Raw genomic sequence first — 13,017 nt, 5'->3', positions numbered from 1 at the left:
ATTTAAAATATATTTACATATATAAACAAAAAGACTAATTTACCCATCTCTTACCATCTACTGAGATAAGACCACTAAATATATATGTAGCACTAAATGGATAAAATATACTGATAGTATATAAGTGGAAACCATTACACTGCATCACCTTAGGATTCTGCTTAGATATTCTTCTCTAAGTACAAGAAATTGGTTAAAAAAAAGAAACAATGTCAATGGGCACAAATATTGTCAATAATTGTAATGATGGATGCCTTGTATAACTTGGTTCCATATCTAAATCCCACCGTTTATAAGAAATGACTTAATAAAGCATGAAACTCAGTTAATGCTCTCAGCACACAAATGCCATATGGTCCTTTTCTTGGCTGAGACAAATCTTCAAGATTCAACTTGGTCAAAAGAGAGAGGCTAAGAAAGAATGCTGTTCCAGGCTTGGGCCAGGGCAGTGCTTGCAGTGTGGTGCAATTTACTTCCCCTTCCGGGAAACTTCTAGCATCCCTGATAAAATGCCAGAGCACTCTGTCAGGTTGTAATAAAATTAAGAAGCCTTACAGAGAAATTAGAATTACCTACTCAATTAACCTTGAGTTTTATGACATTAAACCAGATATTCAAAGGTATGAAGATCTTAAACCAGCTTTATGGCTAGCCTGATACTTTTTAACCAGAACATTCTGCTTTTGTGCCTGGTCCTTCATAAAATGCCCCTACCAAGAAGATATGTTTAAACTGCCTTCCTTGGAAGCTATTTCCTTTACTGGTAACTTTAAGATAAAGCACTGACACATGTTTTAATCATCTGATTTAAGAATACACTTGAAAAAATTCAAAATAAGTCACAAGTAAAAACAAAGAAACAAAACAAACAAACCTCCAGAAATTATCAAACTCTATACTAATTGCCATGAGAGGGCAGTAGAAACACAAGAAGAGAATAAACCCAGTATCTGGAAAAAGGCTAACAATGTTGAAAACCATTTATTTTACATATAAAGGAGGAGGGCTGTGTTCTGGTTATCTGGTGTTGCGTAGCTAATCATGCCAGCCTGAGTTGCCTGAAATAACCACCGTTTTATTATTACGCGTGGACCTACCGGTGGGGGATTTAGACGCAGCACAGTGAGGATAAGTTGTACCTGCTCCCCGAGTCTGGGGTTGCAGACAGGAGGCCTCAAGCATCCAGTGATCGCCGATCCTGGCGAGCTCTTTACGCACACGCGCAGCGCCTGGACGAGGAGTCCGGGAGGCCGGGCTCCACTGGGACTTCCCACTGGTACCCGCACAGCCTTCTGCCTGTAACTCCGGCTTCCTCGCAGGAGGCGGACTCAGGATTGCTAGGCTCCTTGCAGGGCAGCGGAGACTTCCCAGAGGTGATGTTCTTGCCAGTGAGGCAGACAGTGCACTGCATTTCCCAGCCCACCCTCAGAAGCTGGGAAGGAACCCTCCCCTGCCGTCTGTTACAGCAGGTCCTCAAACTGTCCAGATTCCTGGGGGAGACAATTAGACCCCATTCGTCTCAAAAAAAAAAAAAAAAAAAAAAAAAAAAGTCAAAGACTTCGCAGCCATCTTCAAGCTGCCACAGAGTGTGGAATTTTAAATGTTCCCTTTCTATATTGATTATATCTCATTTGAATCTTGATTGTACGATTTTGAGGTGGACAAGTACAGCCCAAGATGAAAAGAGAGGCCCTTCCTCAATAGCAAAAAAGATATACATCATTATAATTCTGGTTTATAAGACGAGAAGTGTCTAGAAATTTCTCTGTCTGCATACAGTCTACTTTTTAATAGCTTAATAAATTAAAAAAATTCCCACATCATGGGTTAAGAGATTTTGATTCCCTCATTTCACTCCTCGTGGGAAATAAGGCTGTAGTCCAAGTGACAAGGGACAATGCAGGGAAAACTATTGCACTAATAACGTTAAAATATATTTTTGTATATAATCCTTGGTTTATGGCTGAGACACTACATCCTTGAAAGTTTTCAAACAGCAGGCCTTAATTACATAAATGATAAAATAAATCTATAAAATAAATTTTTTTGAGCTGTGAATAATGTTGGACTATGTTAAAATAATACATAAGGATTTAAAATAACAAATATCTATAACATAAACCATCACCACATCATGCTGTCATTCCAGAATGCCACCTGCCATGTCAGTAAACAAAGACTGTGGAAGCCACCAAGCCATCAACTACTGCAGCCGTCCCCAGTGGTGCCCCCGAGGGGACTTAAGATGGAGAGAAGCAGCATGCTGGTCCTGGATAGTTAAGGTGCACATCAAAGTGATAATTTCAACAAGCCTAGACCCTCTCATCTTCCCACACACAGCAAAGCGCTAAATTCACTCGAGATGCCTGGTTTTCTTAATGAACAGTAATCTTTTGACATTCCAGCCACCTGGTTTTGCTGGAAAAATCTCCTGTGTCCTGTCTCCTCCTTTACCGCTAAAGAAGAGTTACTCAGAGATACGTGAGAGGCTGACTCCCGGGCTTACGTCCTCAGTTTGTCTGCTGAATAAAATATAATTCTTGACTAACTGCCTATGCTGGGCAATAGCTTTTTCAGTCCATACCAGCTTATGAAGAGTAGAACCTGGATAGATTTATGCCTAAGGTCAAATCACAGTCTGTCATAAGTAGCAGACAATATTTATACATAAAAGGGTTGAAAATGCTAGTATGAAAAAAAAATTTCTCACTCACATCATGATATATTTCACTCCTTAACTCAAATCTAACTATTTTAATTGGTGGGTCACTTGGAGTCCAAATTAGGCTGAAATAACCTTGCTTTGGTTCACCATTAAAACACAGGTTTCATTGTGTTCTCACAAAATAGATGTTTGTAATGCAGTGGTCCTTATCGCATATGCCACTGTTTGCGGGGGGTGGGCTTTTAGTCTGGCACCCTAACTTCTCAGGATTCACATCAGAGAAACAGAAATGCAGCGAATAAATAAAAATAAAATCCTACCTCTCTCTAATTTATGATACAGTCCCTGTGAGTCACAAACTCAAGTGATATTTAAGCAAAGTATTATGCTGATTCCTCTGTCTCTGGAAGGGAAGATGGGATGGAGGTTCTTTTCCATAGAAGGGAGCTTGAGGAAGAAATATTGTTGATCTACTGTGCAGTTTACAAGGGACAGAGCTAAAATGAAAGTCGGAGTTGTCTGGGCTCTTGATTTTGTGGGATTACAAATCGCTTTGTTGTTGGGGCTATTACAGAGTTGAAAGAGGAGTTTATGTAACCAACCCCGGCCTGACTGACAAGCAGCGCGCACGGCCTCACCCCTTCAGGCCTGGGGGAGGCTACCTTGCTGTTTGATGTGTGGCGCAGCCCGGAAGCCAAGCGAGGGATGGATGCTGGGCACGGGGTTCACACCCACACTGCCCGCCAGGCAGGCGGCAACGCTTTGAAGGTTTTAGTTGATTTTATTGTTGATGAAAATCAATCTTGCCGTGAAATCAGAAAGGACTTACTAAAGTGGCCGTCACCAAATACAGAAGATAGATTGTAAGAGAGAAACGGCTCCTGGTATCAGCGCATCAAGGAGAGACAGGCTTGCCCTGAGGACTCTCATACGTTCTCAAATAGAACATGTCTAACAGCGCCTCACTTCAAAAATATAACCACCAGCACGTTGCAAGGCCCCATCCCATAATCTCAACCAAGCTCACAAATAGAAATGCCAACATAGCTTTCATTACAGCATACTTTAGTGGCAACCTGGCTGGCCATTTGTGATTTCCACTTAAGGACAATGGGTACACAGGCAAGAAATTTGCTTTCCTGCTTTTCTGTCATTTCCTCACGTATCGGATGTTTCCAGGCTTTGACTTTCTCTAACCTCTCCAACCATTTTTCTTGCAGAACATGTTGGTCCCTCACTCTTTTCAAAGATAAGCCTTCAGAACCACTGCCTTGTCTGTTTCCCCTCACCAATCTCTGCCATCAGCAACACTAAAAATAGTGGCACCCTCTCTGAAGCTCCACGTTACCCGTGAAGATTGCTCAGAAGCAACTGCCGGTGAGGCCGGCAGCTGCTTGGTTCCTGAGAGCTGGCTGCCCATGTGGTGCATGAAGGACTTAGCCTTTCAAGAAATTTCTGAGCTGCAGTTAATTTCCTAAAGTATTTCGAAATATTGCAAACACGCTGTGTATTTCACTTTCTGGATTTCTCTAGGAATGCCTTTTATCCTCACAATTGAAAAGTGAGCTTCTGTTGTAATAGCCTTTAATGAACAAGAATATGAAAACAAATCTATGTATGTCTATGCAAGACTGGGACGTTACACTGTGCACAAGAAACTGACACATTGTAATTGACTAGACTTCAATTTAAACAAAAAAAGCTGTTTAAGGGGAAAAATTTTTAAAAAGAAAACAAAAAATAACAAGAAAAAATATAGACGAGACATCAGAAAGTGTCATAAAGTAGTCCCAGAGGGTAAAAATCATAGGAAATTACTGGAGAAGAGTTCAAGCGTGCCTGTAAATGTGGCCATTGGTGTCACAGGTAACTCTGTGTGTGTGTTAAGCATCAGATTCAAAGTTCATACCTTCGCTTTATCTCTCATTGATCCTTTGCCCAGGATAGACATTTTAGCACCTGTTTCTTCCTGTAGCCTCTTCAAGGAGTTTCCTCTTGGTCCAAGCAATTTCCCCACAAAATTGAACTAGGAAACAAAATCAATACAATGTTTTAAAGTAGAGAAAAGGAATAATTTACACCAAGCATAACTGACGGGTTATGGGTTTTTTCAAACTTTACCATGGAGAAGAGAGTTATGCCCTTCACATACCCAGACAGACAGACAGACAGACACACACACACATGGAACCATCTCAGACCTCTAAGCTCAGACCCACTTTTTGAAAGATGCTTCTTCTTAAAGGAATGCTCAAGTGAGTAACATGCTGAACGTATCACTGACTTAAATAATCACATAAATTAATTATTTAAGAAAGAAACTAGGGAGGAACTCTATAGTTGACAAAATTTTTAAAGGCTTTTTCTCTCCAACCAGATCATTGAAATTAAAAACAACCCTAACATGCCTATGTACCTCCAAAATTGCAAACGTGAATATTTTAAATGTATTTTTAAAGTAAAATTTAATATTCATGTTTGATAAGCATTGTCTGTGTCCCTAACAATGTATATTTCAAATTTCATGATTGGGAATAAAAAGATTAAACTATTCTTTAATCTTACTTTCTCTGTGTTAAAGAGTTGTTCGAAGGATCAGCAAATAAAAGATGTGCACGCACACAGAAAATTTTAAAATGCTAGAGACAGCATATATACAAAACAGTCTGCCTAACTGGAAAATTCTGGAGCACAGGGCAGTCTGTCTAGTTTGTTTATTCATCCTGAAATATGTTTAAACACAGGTGAACTCAGAGCAGTTATCACAGTATGTTGCCAGCTACCAAAAGGAGCATTACCACACCGAGTGATTCAGGTGATTACTCACTGATTAATGTTAAAAATATGAAAAGGCTTAAATTGCACCAAAACCTATGTTGGGCATATAAAATAAAGATGAATAAAATTAAGTAACTTCCTTCTTAATCAGAGTTATTCTATTTTTTTTTCAATCCATGATCCCTCAGTAAGAAATAAATCACATTTAATGGGGAAAAACTAGATGCTTTTTCCTCTAAATTCAGGATGAAGTCAAGGATGTCTGTTCTCACCACATATAGTCATTAGACAAATAGGCATTGTCTTATCTATAGGCAAATGACATAAATGAAACAGGATAAAGTTCAGAAAGACCACACTTAAACAGTCAACTGATTTTCAACAAAAATGCCAGGGCAGTCAAATTTGAAAAGTCGAATCTTTTTTACAAATAGTGCTGGAACAGTTGGATATTCATATGCAAAAACAAGCCAAAAACAAAACAAACACACAAAAAACTTTCCCATCGCACCTCACATTTAGGCAAAACTTATTTTGAGACCTCCCAGAGATCTAAACAGAAAAGCTAAAATTATACAGGGTCGAGGAGGAAAGCGCATACGAACACCTTTGCAAATCTGAGCTGGGAAAGGTGACTTAACTAGGGAGCAAAGAGCGCTCACTCAAACATGTGCTGATCCAAAAACCATTAAGAAATTAAATAGACAAGCCACAGACTGGGAGAAAACACTTCCCATGTATATGTCTGGAAAATGACTAATGGAAAATGACTTGATGGAAAACTCCATCAAGTCAATAGTTACACCCCCTCCCCCAACCAGAACTGCTAAAACTCAACAAAGGACCAAATGTTGAAGAAGTTGTGGAACTGCTGGAGGAAGGACTGCTGACAGTTTACAATGACACAGTTCCTTTGGGAAGAAGACTGGCAGTTATTTTTGATGTTAAATGTAGAGTCCCACTATGGCCAAGTAATTCTATACTTTATTTAACCAAGAGAAATAAAAGCATATGTTCCCCAAATGCCTTGCCCAAGAGTCCGTGACATTTTATTCATGATTACTAGTAAACTGGAAATAAACCAATGTCCACCCAAGGAGAAAAGACAAAGTTTATACATAAAGAGAAAGGAATTAGTTACTGATTGATACAATAGGGGGAGGGTATAGCTCAGTGGTAGAGCACATGGTTAGCATGCAGGAGGCCCTGGGTTCAATCTCCAGAACCTCCATTTTTAAAAAAATGATTGACAAAAACAGCATGGAATATCTCATAGACACCATATTGAGTGAAAGAAGCCAGAAACAAAAGAGCATATCATGTTAGATTTTACATTAATATAAAATCTTAGAGACAAAAACACTACATAGCGTTAGAATTCATGAGTGGTTGCTTGTTGAGACTAGAAGGCTAGGGTTGGACTGGCTGGAAAGCGGCATGAAGGAAACGTGTGGGGTGATGGAATTATTCTGTATTTGATTGAAAAGATAGGTTTAGTTTTGTGAAAACTCATCAAGATGCACATTAAGACCTGTGCATTTTACTGTATGTAAATAGTACTTCAGTGAAGAATGGAGGAAAATTAAAAGGTTGAAAACCTACACAAATATTTAAAAAATCGTATCACAGTGAAATGTCCTACACGTAAGTACTAGTCCCAGGCGGTTGTACAAAGGAGCCTCACTAAGCTTTCAGGAGATAGATCATTCCAGTCTACACAGAGGTTGGAGGGGGTCTTCCGGCGGACACGACTACTGGTTGACCCGTGACTGGACCCAGGCAATGGGAGACTCCTCACCCCCACCCTGTCCTTGAAATTTGTGTTCTGCCCGCTGTTCCCATGATAGAAGCCACCTCAAAGACGCAGCCTGGAGAGAGCACGGTGCTGTTGGGCTCTCTGGATGATGTGCGTGACTGAACCCAGTTAAGCCCTCTCTACAAACTCTGGAGGCCCTGGTGGGCATGTGAGGAGATCTACTTGCCTTGCCACTGCCAAGACGAGCCTCGTGTGTAACTTGCTTTGCAGGTTAAACCCACCAGCCGTCAGTCTGGTGTGATCTGACTCCTCCGTCTCCACCCTCTGTTTACAGGGACCAGTTTTGAATTTCACCCAGGGAACTCCCAAGATTGCAAACCAACAGAAGACTCCTCCAGAGAAGGAAATGCAAAACTAACTGCCCACGCCCTCAGCAGGCTACGTCAGAAAAGCGAATGTATAGATCAAATCCACTCATGAAACAAAACCCATTTCACAAAATAGTGGCATAACCAAGGCCTGCTGTATACACAAAAGATGCATGATGATTGAACTGTGTTTACCACAGGTACATACATAGTTTAAGATTTATAACCTCTAACTGTAATTCACCTATGGACAATAGAGGAAACAATAATTAACATTTCATTTGAATAGAAAATATAATTTGATACAATTCAAATTCAGTCATTAATAAAGCTCACATCATCTAAAAAATGGGGGAAATTTCCTTAACCAGATAGAAAGTTTCTACTCAAAACACGTAAGAATAGTATACTTAATAGTAAAATAAATACCAAAAACAAGGTGAACATGCACATTCTTCATATTCTATTTGACACTGAAAATTCAAAATAATGAATAAGATAAATGTTATAAATATCAGAAAGTAAGAAATAAAATAACATTCATAGCTTATATAATTATGTACATATAAAGCTTACAGTGATTTCAGAAAAATTGTTAGAATTGGTAAAAGAGCTTAGCAAAATGTTTTATACAAAGTCAACATAAAAAATTTTGTATATCAGCAACATATAAATAGTAAATGTTTTTCTTAAAAAAGATAACATTTATCTATGATCAAAAACTTTATGAAGAATATACAAAGTACATTAATAAACCATGAAATGGATATAAATAAATTGATGCTAATGAACTCATCTACAAAACAGAAACAGACTTATAGACATAGTAAACAAACTTATGGTTACTGGGAAGGGATAAATTGGGAGTTTGAGATTTGCAAATATTAACTAGTATATATAAAATAGAGAAACAACAAGTTTCTACTGTATAACACAGAGGACTATATTCAATATTTTGTAGTAACCTATAATGAAAAAGAGTATGAAAATGAATATACGCATGTATATGTATGAAACATTGCACTGTACATCAGAAATGGACACACTGTAAGCTGACTGTACTTCAATTAAAAAAATAAAAACATAAAAAAATAGATTGAAAGATAGATCATGTTCATGAGGAGGAAGTCTCAATGTTGTATAGATTTCTAGTATTTCCAATTCATCTGTAGATTGAACACAATTCTAATTACAGCCACAATAAAGTTTGAATCAATGCGCCAACTGGCTCTAAGAATGTCTGAAAAGGTGAAAGTGTAAGAATAGCCAAAACATTTAGATGCAGAAGAGTAACCTGAGGGCTATTCCCATCATATACAAAGATTCATTAAAAAGCTGTATTAATATAATAGTGTGATACTTGCAGCCCTGGGGCACACGCAGAAAACAGTCATGAAACCCAGAATCCAGAAACAGATCCCGCTTATGTTTAAGGGACGCATGATACAGGGGTGCTAGAGATCGCTGAGGGGGGCCGCATCCTAGCACCAGGATCAGCACGTGTGTTACTCTGCAAAAGGAACTTTGCAAGTGTGATTAAACGAGGAATTCTGAGATGAAGGGAGAACCCTAGATGATGCAGGCGTGCCAGAAGTCCTTCAAAGCGAAAGGAGGCGGCAGCAGAGTCAGAGGTTGGAGTGATGCAGTTTCTGGCTTTGAGGATGGAAGGGGGTCACGGGCCAAAGAATTAGGGCAGCTTCTGGAGGCTTGAAGAGTCAGGAAACAGTTTCTCCCCTTAGACCCTCCGAAAGGAATGCAGCCAGACCAGTACATGAATTTTAGCCCCTAAGGACCATTTCAGACTTCTGACCTCCATAACTAAAATAACACAGAAAATGACACATCTGTTGTGTTTTAAGTCAGTAAGTTTGTGATAACTTACAGCAACAATAGAAAGCTAATATGCTAAGGAAAGAAGGAGCTGTCTAATTCAGGGCATGGCTGGCTCTCCACAGTAAGAAAATGAAACTGCTTCCCACAGCATAACAAAAAATAAATACATACAGATGGGTTATCGACTCAGGTCTGAAAGGCCAAAGTGTACAGTTTCTAAGAGAAAAATATTAAAAAAAAATAATGCCTAAGAGTTCTAAAACAAGACATAAAAATATGCTACCAGTAAAATAAAATTTTGATGTAAATTAAGAGTATCTGTTCATTAAAATACAGCACAAAGAAGGCAAAACACAAGTCACAAATTTGGAGACTATTCACATTATATGTTAACAATAAAGCATGAGTTTACAAACACAGGTATAAAACTGTAAGGGACTATAAATAAAATCGATAAACAACAAGATTCTTCTGTCCAGCACAGGGGACTATATTTAGTATCTTGTAGCAATATATAATGAAAAAGAACATGAAAATGAATGTATATGCAGGACCGGGACATTACGCTGTACACCAGAATACAACGCAACACTATAAACTGACTGCACCTCAATAAAAAAAAAAAAAATTGAAACTGTAAGGAAAAGACAAACAACAGCTACAGCCATGAAGGAAGAATTTGAATGGCAGAAGAAAAAAGTATGAACATTTTAACCTCATTGGAATTTAAACAAAAATCAAGGGAGGAGGGTGTAGCTCAGTGGTAGAGTGCGTTCTCAGCATGCACGAGGTCCTGGGTTCAATCCCCAGTGCCTCCATGTAAATCAATCAATCAATCTACCCTCCCCAAATAAATAAATAAAATCAATTGTACTAAAATAAAAAAGAATTTAAAGAAAAATCAAATTAAGACCACAATGAGACATCATTTTATACACACTATGATGGTAGAAATAAAGAAGTTCAGAAACCAACCACTGGCCAGAATGTGGAACCACGGAGACTCATACCCTGTTCACAGGACTGTGAGCAGATACAACCCTGTGGGCATCGTCCTGTAAATCTGTAAAGGCACTTAACCTGTGCCTCAGGGTACCCATTCCCAGCGATGCTCTCTAGAGACAGCTTCGCACGTGTACAAGAATGTTCAAAGTCTCACTGCTCATAAGGACAAAAAGAACTGGGGAAACCCATCAAGAGTGGTGCGCTGTCGCCTGGACAGCACAGCGACACATGTCCACGTCTCCTTCGGTGCTGGATTCTGTCAGTGACAGAAAGTTGCATGAGATTTAGAAGGTGACCCTGAACTGGAGCCCATCACTCCTGGCAGGTCCCGGCGGTCAGACACGACTGCATCACTGCCCTCTACGTGAGCTCCATGACATGGCCACCCCCCCCGCCCCCAACTCCACAGGCCCTGGCAGGTGTCAGGCTCAGGTCTCACCTCCGGTGGAGGCAACCTTCCCCATGTCCAACAGTCACGTTCATCCTGAATTATACATTATAACCATTGCGTAGGGAGTGGATTCTATTTTCAGAACCATCCCTGATACAAAGGAGTAAGTAAGTTGTCACATATCCATAGTGGGTTATTTACAGCAGTGAACAGAAATTACCCACCACTCTCTGAAATCACATTAACAAATCCTAGAAAGGAAACCTTGAGTGACAAATTCAAGCTCTCGCCATGTGACACTTTTTACAAAACTGAACAGCAAGCAATGTGAAATACTTTACTTATGAATATATGCGTGAGTAGTAAATCTAACCCTCAAATGACAAGTGCAGTAATAAAGGCCAAAGTCAAGAGCCTGGTAAACTCTGAAAATGGATGAGTGTTCATTTTATTTTCTTACGCTCTGCTTGAAAATCATACATGTACTTTGACGGCATTGAATATTATATAACTTTTAAAAGAAACCAAACAGAACAATCCAGTGGAGGGAAATGTGACGGAACTTGCCTAGTACTCTGTAACAGAACTTCCTTGTCCCTTTACTGGTCATAGTAAACACTCTAAATTCAAAAATACCAAAGCGCTCAAAGTGATGCCTGCCCTGGGATGGTTGTGACCATGCCTGGCTGAGGTCTCTACCCCTAGAAGTCCCCGTTCTCTGCCATGATTATGTGACACATTTTCCAACACTTCTATTTCAATGCAGTAGCTTTTTTGTTTTTAAACTTTTTTTTTTATTGAATTATAGTCATTTTACAATCTTGTGTCAAATCCAGCGTAGAGCACAATTTTACAGTTACACATGAACATGCATATATTCATTATCACATTCTTTTTCGCTGTGAGCTACCACAAGATCTTGTATATATTTCCCTGTGCTATACAGTATAATCTTGTTTATCTATTCTACATTTTGAAATCCCAGTCTGTCCCTTTCCACTCCCCGCCCCCTTGGTCATTCTAAGTGAAGTCAGCCAGAAAGACAAAGAAAAATACCATATGGAGATCGCTCATATGTGGAATCTTAAAAAAAAAAAAAAAAAAAAAAAAAGAACAGAAATACAAAACAGAAACAGACGCATAGACATAGAATTCAATGCGGTAGCTCTATGTCTAACCAATGACTACCTTGAAACCAAATTGTCCTGAAGCTGTAAGACACATCCCCTTTAATTCTTTTACAAACTGCTTCTTAAAACAGAATACAAGCATCCAACAGAATAAAGAAGCTGTATAATCACGGGTTTAACTTCACAAATTAAAAGAAAATGTCTTTGGTACCTAACATGAATTACGTAACATTTTTAAACAAGCAGTTCTTTTAATGTGGTTTTAAAATTGATAAACGTACAACCTACCATTTACTTTTGCTGACAAGGATTCATTTATCATAGTTGAAGTTGGCTGATGTAATTTTATCTCTTCCATAATATCTGGATGTTTTAGAGTCAATACTGAGGAGTGGCTCAGAGGACTTTTTTTTTTTTAATATACAATTATTATTTGGAAAAGTGAAACACCCCAACATCAGTGAGCTGAGAGCATAATGTTTACAAGTGTGGTTCTGAAGCCAGACTTCGTGGGTTTGTAAATTCACGAGCTATATAAATTTGGCTAAATTGCCTAAATTCCCTTAAACTTCATCTTTCTTATCTGTAAAATACAGAAGATAAAGATAATAATATCTGCAAAATAGGAGGTAAATCAACATAAGCTGCTAATATTTCATGGTTATTACTGTTTCAGCAAACTCTCATGGTACCTGACACCTACCGTGAAGTTTGACTTTGATAATAATTTCTCATTTATTATTTTTATATTGCTAATATCTTTATTTTTGTATTTATTATACATTATTACTGTTACAATGACAGACTTCTATTACTTGCTACAATTAAGATTGTTTGAAGGTTCCCCCTGTGCCAGGCACTCTGCAAAGTGCCCCACGTGGATGATGTCATAGAGAGTGTGTGTGTGGTGTGAGAAGCAATGTCTACACGCCATCCCGCCACACAGGGCTGCCGGCAGCCCACGGAGGGGCATCTGCCCGCAAACTCCCGTGGGAAGGACTTCCTCTCCCCGCTTCTTCTCTCCTCAAGAGGACTTTAATGCATGAAGGACTGGACACCACTTCTGTTTGCAATTTTAATACAACAGAAGT

The 13,017-nt window shown here is 39.0% G+C and overlaps 1 protein-coding gene across 4 annotated transcripts in view; it reads right to left on the bottom strand.

Moving 5' to 3' along the window:
• KHDRBS2 (KH RNA binding domain containing, signal transduction associated 2) overlaps window positions 1-13,017 on the bottom strand; it is a 522,708-nt gene that overhangs the window by 337,998 nt on the left and 171,693 nt on the right. For all 4 annotated transcript variants that reach the window (XR_010376930.1, XR_010376929.1, XM_031434467.2 and 1 more), the window contains exon 3: window positions 4,575-4,691. Coding sequence is in view for 2 of the 4 variants with exons in the window: in XM_031434467.2 (XP_031290327.1) it covers window positions 4,575-4,691 (117 nt within the window). In the remaining 2 variants the exon portion in view is untranslated. The remainder of the gene's footprint in view (window positions 1-4,574; window positions 4,692-13,017) is intronic.

Source organism: Camelus dromedarius, chromosome 19 (assembly GCF_036321535.1).
Source record: "Camelus dromedarius isolate mCamDro1 chromosome 19, mCamDro1.pat, whole genome shotgun sequence".
In the NCBI taxonomy this organism is placed as follows: domain Eukaryota; kingdom Metazoa; phylum Chordata; class Mammalia; order Artiodactyla; family Camelidae; genus Camelus; species Camelus dromedarius.
This window is presented reverse-complemented; position numbering and strand designations above follow the sequence as displayed.